This window comes from Hyposmocoma kahamanoa, unplaced genomic scaffold (genome assembly GCF_003589595.1).
Source record: "Hyposmocoma kahamanoa isolate Upper Pololo Valley unplaced genomic scaffold, ASM358959v1 173742, whole genome shotgun sequence".
NCBI classification, from domain to species: Eukaryota; Metazoa; Arthropoda; class Insecta; order Lepidoptera; family Cosmopterigidae; genus Hyposmocoma; species Hyposmocoma kahamanoa.
In genome coordinates, this window is record NW_020653669.1 from 1,523 (window position 1) to 11,306 (window position 9,784).

Sequence of the window (9,784 nt, forward strand, 5' to 3'; positions counted from 1 at the left end):
GCACATTCACTTTTACTCATTTTTTTCGGTTCAGTATATTTTCACTATAATTTCTAATAATAATTAGCGGGGGCTTTCCGTTGCGCGCGCGGGTATTGCATTGAAACTTCAACAGGCGAAAGAAAGTGTTTTCTTCGTCCGCTAGGTGTCACGAGTTGGGTGACTTTATCTTGCTCTTGCTTGTGCCATTGTAATAAGATTCAAAGATAAAAAAATTTCGCAAGGAATATTCAAACATCAATTCGGCGTAACCAACTGTTTTATCCAGCATAGTTTTTAGGTCAACAAAGTTTAAATATCTTTTATTCAAAGGCAATTCACTTTCTAGATGGGGTTTCTAGAGGTTGTAATTCCTCCAGATTTTATTCCCGAAGAAACGTCAGGAGATGTAATGATACCTGAAGGAGGAACAGCAAGAGTATCTTGTAAAGCCAAAGGTATGCCCAAGCCGCGAATAATGTGGCGACGAGAGGATGGAGGTGATATTATACTAAGAAATGCTCATGGCGACAAAAATAAAGGTGAGTCTGGACTAAACTTTCTTTAAGTTCTTTATAAAGCGTTCGTAAAGTTACATCTGATAAAAAACTGAAGTACCACAATGGTAAAAAGTCGCACCTTTCTTACTGCCTGTGAAGCTAGCACGACAGAGCGCAATTAGCGCGAGATACTGCTACTGGCGTAGTAGCCGTGGTAGCCCAATGGTTTGACCTACTGCTTCTCAAGCAGAAGGACGTGGGTTCGAATCCGGGCTCGCACATCTGAGTTGTTCGGAATCAATGTGCGAAATTTAATTTGAAATTTATCATGAGGTTTTCGGTGATGAAAAACATCGCGATGAAACCTGTTCGTTGAATAAGGTTCACAACCCTCGAAAAACGTGTGAAGTCCACAATCCGAATTGGGCCAGCGTCGCGGACTATGCTCTGAAATGCGTCTGAAAGGAGACCCGTGCCCAGCAGTGGCATATACAAATGGGTTGATGATGATAACTGCTATTGTCGCATAGAGATCTCGCGCTTTATGTCGCTCTCGCGCAAATCGCGTCCTGTACTGTTGGCCCTACTGATGTCTTTTACTTATGTACTTTATTAAACTTCGTGACAACTCATTAAATGCCGAAAATGGCAAGTTAATATAATATATTACATGTTTTCATAATAGAACGCGTAAAATTATTATTTTTTACTTGTTATACCGATACAATAGAAACGAATGCTGGTAACATGCTGGTAACTATATTATTTTTTGCCTTCGAGATACCGAGAGCATCATTAATTTTTTATTAAGAGTCAACATGCATAATGCTACTGTCTACTAGCAAAACTCCTTAGAAAAGACACATTTCGTATGGTGACGATGCAGATGCGTACTGACATGTGGGGTCCCAATTTAATGTTTCTCTTTTCCTAGTCGCCGTTTACGAAGACGAAGTATTGACACTGACGAAGATTTCTCGCTCGGATATGGGCGCTTATTTGTGCATTGCCAGCAATGGTGTACCTCCATCAGTTAGCAAGAGAATTATGATTAAAGTTCACTGTAAGTAGAAAATATCGACAATTCTCTTTCATTATTGTATTTACGTACACATTCATTTGTTGATTTATTTTTCTTTTTCCGTTCTGGGTTTTTTTTTTAATAATAATAATAACGCACACACTCAACATAGCCCCGCACTAGGGAAACCCTGTGTCGCGGGTGCCATGGACACACATAGACAACCACAAATCACACCCAAACTCACGAGAGAAATAAATGTAGGCCATACAAATATTTCTCCCGGCCCGGGAATCGAACCCGGGGACCTCTGCGTGGCAGTCCGGTATAGTAACCGTTCGGCCACGGAGGCAGTTTTTATGACACTAAGTGACGGAACGAACAAGTCGTGCACTTGGTGGTAAAAGACACGCCTATCCATTAAATCGCAAAGATCTGAGGGGCACTGCCACTGCGCCCGTCACTTTGAGACAAAAGTTGACATCATCATCGTTGAGTCTCATGTGCCTGTAATTTCACCAGCACCCTTATTCTTCAAAACTGGAACACAGTAACGCTCATATTATTGGTTGGAGTCAGAAATAGGTAAGGTGGCAGTACTTCCCTGGACGAAATCTTTCACAAGGAGCTCTACTGCTACTACAACTAGTTGGGTTTCATTGTTTAGAGATTTATATCGTACCCTTGGTGTAATAAGGCCACATCTGCAAAATAACAACTTTTCAGGAGAGAGGTTTACAGATTCTACGGATGAAATTAGTCGGTGGCTTTTTTACGCTTAAATACGTAAGTTACAACAATTCACAAATACATAATCGTTTTATGTAGTTCGGTTTATTTTTATATTGATAACCATCATGTGATAAAATCACTCTTGGCGTATGATGACGTGCCTTTATTATACAAATGATACGAAATAATTATTAAATAACATAAGTCACGTCGTGGAATTGTGTCTAATTGTAAAAAAAATTTACACAGAACGTTCATTCCAGCACTGAAATTTTTTAACAAAATATTCGAGAATTAAAAATGTATCATAAACACTGATCTCGAGCTTTCTCTCCCCTTATTTGTCGAATCAATCAAACGAGGTGTGTGCTCAGATACTTAGCTCTTGGCTTCCATTTATCAAGCATTTCAGTACCGTTCGTGTTTTATAGACGCTGATAAGATTCCACTGGGTTTCCCTTCGAATAAAATGCGTTTATCCGTTTTACACCTTTTTGAATGACCCAAATGGGGATCGTCGATTGTTTAGTTCGTAAAAAGAAACTATTTATGGTAGAACTACACTGCTTTACTCTAAAAACAATTAACGTCCGTATGTTTCACGATATTTTGCAATACATTTGTTTATTATGTTTGCCTATTTCTGTGTTTTCAACAATACGGAATTTTCACAAGTTTTATTAATAATAATGTTTATTTTCCTTACGAAACATTGTTGTACAACAATAAGTAAACAAAGAAAACAAAACATTTATTGTCTCCAAAGGCTGAAGTCTAAACTAGGTTACCCTATGCTATAGGTCTCCAGGACTACCTACGGATAAAATATCCCCAATTTGCGACAAAAATGAATATTAAGAAAAATAAACAATTTTTAAGTTAAAACTAAAGTAGAGAGTACGTACAAATTTCAATAGTTATAGAAGAAATAAAGTAAAATAAATAATAATAAAAATGAAAAAGTAATAAAACTAACATATCGTATGTGTGGTGGTTACATGTTGGGTGTATTGTGGTGTGTGTTATGTAGAGAAGTTATGATGTTATGATGATGTGAGTTATGATGATGGTGAAAGCCCGCAAAAGGGGATAGGAGGTAATTTAAACCTTGATAGTACATTCTGTTCAATGTAAAGAAAAGTAAGATTAAAATAAGTAAGAAGAAATAAACTGGTATCTGTCTCTAGTAATTTGGCGGCAACAATATTTATGAAAATAATACATTTATTTATTTCAGACAACATGCATAGCCCATTCTAATGTTAGTAGAGCTTATCCTAGATTAATACTTAACAACTCTGCGCGCTTACACATCGGGCATTAAGGCTTTCAGGTCTATCAGCTACCGCTTTCATGATGCCGTTACAGCTTTCGCGCACGCTGTTCGACAGCGAGGCAGTTTTCTATCGCCAGACTGCACTAGCACATGCTCGAAGCTCTGCAAACGCACAATAGCTGCAACAGCAATATAATAAATACATTGCACGCGTTTTACTTAAAAAATCAGACAAAATTATTATTTGATTTTAAATTCGGGACTTCATCGTCTATAGAAACATTATTTTATTTATCTCTACGTTTCAACGCGGCAACTACGTGGCAACGTCCATGGTCTTGTTGAGACAATGCCAGAAGCCAGCAGAAATCCACGTCTACGCCCCTATCTGTTGCCTTTAGCAGGTCTTCGCAGGTGCAGCTGGTCGGACACAGTGGGCATGAGAGCAAGTGAGACATACTTTGTGTGGGTGATCCACAAGCACAATGGCTTGAGTCGGATTGATATTTCACCATGTTGTCTTTACATTGGCTAAGTTGTGACCTGAGACAATTCAGGGACGTTTATAGTGTCGAAGGGACTAAGTTGAATCCCTTCGAGGTCATGGACATTGCAATACGTCCGAAACGTCGAGCTAAATAAAATATACTTCGTTTGTTACCATAGATGGTTTAGTGGTGGCCAATTGTAATGCCAACTACAAATAGATTAATTAATTGGATTAATCGATTTGTTCAATTGAGTCATACTAGCGGTTCTCCTTACATCACCTATATAAGCATATTTAAAATTTCCGAAATCTTAATTTTAAATCAAGCTTTTGTTGAAAAAACAAATATACGCGATTTAAATCCGGAAAAATAGTTTCATTTCCTATGTGTAACAATCGCGAAAACCTAAGAACTCGATAGTTTTGTTAACATTTTGTTCAAAATGGATTGGAACAGACTTTATGTTTTTATACAAGATTAAGTCCCGAATTTAAAATCAAATAATGTGTGAAAATCGTGAAGGTTAATCAGTGTGTCAGGCTAAATTCATTCCATAATAATAATAATCTGATGAGTGATGTTGGGTTTTGTATTTGCGCATACAAACGGTTTCGTTTTGTAACGTAGAGCTATTGTGAACTTTGTTCGTCCAGAGACGCACTGCCACTAATCAATTTCAGTCGCCAAACAGTAATGTGAACAGTACTGTGTTCCAGTATTGAAGGGTAAGGGTGATGGTAAAACTACAGGCACATGTGTGACTTAACAACTTTGTCTTAGGGTGACGGGTGCAGTGACGGGGGTTTGTAGCATTTGAATTCGGGGTTGGTTTTTAAGTTACAACGGAACACGAATGCGAGTGTGATCCTGGACCTTGTTGCTTATCAAATTGATGGCCTTCATACCTTTAGGATTTGAATTTTTGAATTGACTCATTAACTGTTACGAGTAGGCGTGTTGCTTACCACCAGGCGAACGACTTGTTCGTCTGCATTTAAAAAAAATTATAAAGCAAAAACTCTAAAACAAACTATGTTTTGATAAACTGCATATTAAGACACTTCAAATCAATCGTTAATAATACAATTTCTACTAATTAATCAAAATTCATTGCTTAGTTTTTATTAAAATATACATTGTTGCACTCCATAACAGCATACATACTTGAATACTTCACGCTTCATCTCTATAGAAAGTACAATTTTACAAAAATCTGTATTGAACATTTCTGGCGTAATCGGGCAACGATGAGTACTTGTGTTCGTAGCAAGCTGGTACGATTAATATTTATGACGTAAAAGTGAATTGTAAATTCTGGGATGACGCAGTAAAGCCAAATATTGTTTATTTACACTTTAATATAATAGTAAAAAGAGGTTATGGAAATTTTAGTTTTTATTAGGGTTATAGAGAATGTATCATAAAGGCGATGTTAACCCAGTGAGAGAACATTTGCGTCTCAATTGAAAAGTCCATGGTTTGAATCCCCGAGGTATGTACAATGACTTTAATTTTCTTTTTATAATATCAAGTGACGGGGCGAACAAGTCGTGCGCCTGATGGTAAGCTACACGCCTGTCCATAACAGTTGCAATGCCACTCGAGCGTTCAATCACAACACAAATCTGAGGGCCACTGTGCCCGTCACCCTAAGACTTAAGTTGACAAGGCCCTGCCTGTAATTTCACCAGCACCCTTACCCTTCAAAACCGGAACACAGTAATGCTGGCATTACTACTTGGCAGCAGAAATAGGTAAGGTGACAGTACTTTCCTGGGCGAACTCTTTCACAACGAGCTCTAATGCTATTAAAAATTTAAGTATTTTGTTAAGTTACATCTATTATGAATGTTTAGTCACAATACCTCTCGCTAATAGTGAAGGGAAACGTGATGTAATCTGCAGGTCGCAAAAGGTTCACAACCCTGAAAAAATGTGTGAAGTCCTTGAAACATCACTACGCCAGAGTGGCGGACTATGACCTTAACCCTTTCCTGAGTCGAACGAACGAGTATTATTTCTTTCTTTTCTTCTTTCTTCCTTAGGATGTTGATTAATTGATGATGATTGACCAAAAGTGACTTTATTGATCAAGAAATAATGTTAATTACTATTGTAGAACAGGGATATGGTAAAGAGCGTCGGCCTCACATAATCATTCGCTTATGCTTCAAAAAAACCTTTCTCTGTACTGTTCATAATGAACATAATAATTAAATTAGAATAAAATAAAGCATGCTAAAAAAGAAACGGAATTCGTCAAAATATTCCAAATGACTGAAATGAAAAAAATGAACCCAGCATCACTGTATACCCGTAGCAATACACTTGAACCACTCTAATAGGATGCAGAACTCGCATAAACAACTTCGTTATACTGTCACTGCCTACACGATTCTTATTTTCTTTGAAAGTATTTTTTTCTAAAAAAGCCGTGCCCATTTACTGAACAAAAGAGGTTCTCTCAAATTCCTGGAAAACATTGTTTATCTCAGCAAGTTTCTTGTTATTAATGGTGTTATTTAATGTCAGAGAGAGGTTTTAATTATTTTCTAGATAGAAATCGTTTGTGTCTACGTGTCAACTCGGGTGAGACGTTTTGTTTTCCGCAGGGTATTAAAGTACAGATGTAAAAATACGTTATTATTTAATTTGATAAAAATAAATAAAATAAAATGAGCCTTTATTTCTACTACAGCATAATTTTTTCATTTACATTTACATTCTTATTACCTAGCAATAGTAGTAGTCACTTCCTCGCCATAGGCCTCCCCTATTATTTACCATATTCTCATTCACTGGCTTTCGTCATTCACTGTAGTCTTGCTTTTTTATAAACGTGTCTTCCCATCTTTTCTTCTGCAGACTTTTACGTCTTATTTCGTTCCTCGGTATCCATTCAGTCACTCCACTGATCATTATCAATGCCGCATACGTACTTCGCGTACTCTTGTTTAAGATACCGAATGTTTTATGTAGTTTTAGTAGCAATGGAGCTCCTCGTGAAAGAGTTCGTCCAGGCAAGTACTGCCACCTTACCTATTTATGCCGCCAAGCAGTAATGTCAGCATTATTGCGTTCCGGTTTTGAAAGGTAAGGATGTTGGTGCAGGCAGCGGGATTTATCAACTTCTTCTTCTCAACTGTCTCAGGGTGACGGGCGCAGTGGCAGTGCCCCTCAGATCTTTGCGATTTAAAACTCTGAGTGGCATTGCAACTGTTATGGACATGCGTGTAGCTTACCATCGGACGCACGACTTGGCCGTCCTGTCATGTTATGTTTTGGAATGTACTGGGTTTACCAAAGCCTATTATAGACCTCTTAAAACGTCGTTATTATTCATTTAATTATCTTTATTTCATAATTTATTATTGTCATCGATCAATCAACATCGTTATCATTTCAGCGAATAAAAAGATTTAATGAAATTTAAACAAGTACTTATATTTCTATGTGGCTATGAACCGTGAGGAGTGGAGGAGGTTACACCGATAAGAGACGGGCTTTATATAGAGATAATGATATTATTATTTATATAAGAATAGATAATTAGTAAATTGCGTAGGTTTTTTACAACAATGAACTACCAAATATATGTATAAATAGATTGTAGCAATCATGTTTGTGTATATCATTATGAATTATATCTCATCCTGTGTGCGCAGTCCACCCGGTGATCCAAGTACCAAACCAGCTGGTGGGCGCCCCTCTCGGCACTGACGTCTCCCTCGAGTGCTACGTCGAGTCCTCGCCAAAATCTATCAACTATTGGGTCAGAGATTCCAGTAAGTATGAAGCTTCAATAAAATAAATTTTGTATTATCTTCAGACTCATGCAATCGCCAACCTCTACGTATACAATCCTAAACTAAATGAATGGACATATAATAATAATTCATTTATTTCGTGGACCCGTAGTGTTAGTTACAATGTCACTTACAAATTAATATTAGTAATTCACTCAATAAAGATTTATACAGTTGCATTATTATACAAAGAAATTTTACGAATTTAATTATTACAGAATTACACTCATCATCATCAAACTTAAGAGTATAATCTTGTCGGTGGAACATCTTCCAGTCATCTCTCCTACAAGCCAGCTCCTTGACCTCCTTATAAGACACGACACCGGCCTTTTTCTTTATTTGGTCTATGTAACTGCGCCTAGGTCGACCTCTTCCCCTCTTCCCCTCGAGTTTTCCCTCCGAAATGTTCTTAAAGTTGTCGTGACGTATCAAATGTCATTTTCCCGCGTCTATACTTTATATAGTATTTAATTACATTAAACAAGTTTAAATTATTATGGAATGAAATTTTACAAATTGAATTATTAAATATGCAATTAGGTAAATGAAATTAATTACTACACAATTAAATATTATACAATTCCTATGACTATCTTCATCCAATGCGTCTGGATAGGACAATTAAATCTAGCGGCAATAACCTTCAGGACACCATTTGAAGTTTAAACCGCCCGTTCGGGCATCGGCAAACGTGCCTTACGCGCTGCAGCACCGCGGTAGATGCAATAGTATACGGAAGATATTATTGTTGTACCCGTAGAGCGCTGAAAGCGCGACGTGTGTAACTCACCCACAAACCACTCGAGTATAAATTGTAAATACATAACTTACGCATGTACAATTTTGACGAAAAAATGAATTTACATTGCAATACAGCACTACATTTTGAATAGCCTAGAAGGTTCTTGAACCTTTTATTAATACTTTACTAAAATCCTTATTAATAAAAATTACTTATTCTGTCGAGTGTCAAACAGTGAACATTTCCTGATGATGCCTCCTGAACAAGCGTGATTGTGGTGATTTTAGTTCCTTTTGTGTTATTAAGTTTATGCGTTGGGAGGGTAGGAAAATTAACTAGATAAAAAATATTCAACATAGGCGCAGTTATTTTGCATGACCTAACCTTCACTGGGTTCACGCGGTAGCAAAGTGAATTTACTTTACTTATTCTTTACTTTTACTATGTAAGAACTTTTACGTCTTTATATTGCCTGCAATATAACATACAATAAGTTACGTTCATCCGTGCTAAAGACAACCATATAGGACGCTATTATGACCACTGGTAAAACCTGTTGTACTTCTAGCCTAGTTTCGATTGCATTTTCACTTCAATTCACTTCTTGAAAAAATGATTATGAAATAACTCCGTGCAAAATAAGAAGGTAATCGGCAGACGGGAGCTATTTCTGACTGGTAACTGTTAATACCTTGAACTTTGTGAGATTGATGGCAATCGTATCGATGAATTAAGGAGTTTAAACATGTGTTTCTTGAATACGAACTCGAATGACACACTCGTGTGCAGTTTAGTACCTATACTGACTGGTACTAAAGACAACATCACACGCGTTGCTCTGTTCCAAAATTAAGTAACTAAACCTCTTGTGCTATGAATATCGGAAACAACAATGTAACCACAAATACCCAGACCAGAGACAATATAGAAAAAATAGTTTTTTACGTTGATCCGGCCCGGGATCGAACCCTGGACTTCACAATGGCGACATCATGAAAATCGGTGGGCGATTTTAGGACAAACAATAAAAATCAAAGAAAAAATTTTTAGGTGATACTTTCGCAAAACTGTGAGCTTATTGGTTGACAACTTATTGCTTATCAACATCCAATTCCAATAGTTATGAATTTGAATACCTTATTTATAATTTACCAAAAATTCCCAATCTATTGTATTCAAATAATTTAATATTAACATACACATTCACACTCAACCCGCACTAGGGAAATCCTGT

The 9,784-nt window shown here is 37.0% G+C and overlaps 1 protein-coding gene across 1 annotated transcript; it reads left to right on the forward strand.

Annotated features, from left to right (window-relative positions):
* Window positions 1–328: 328 nt before the first annotated feature.
* On the forward strand, window positions 329–7,784 carry LOC113225783 (lachesin-like; the record flags this gene model as incomplete). The annotated part of the gene is made up of 3 exons (XM_026458190.1): window positions 329–521; window positions 1,414–1,542; window positions 7,665–7,784. Coding segments are annotated over exons 1-3 (442 nt in total), but the record flags the coding sequence as incomplete, so codon positions are not given.
* Window positions 7,785–9,784: the final 2,000 nt, after the last annotated feature.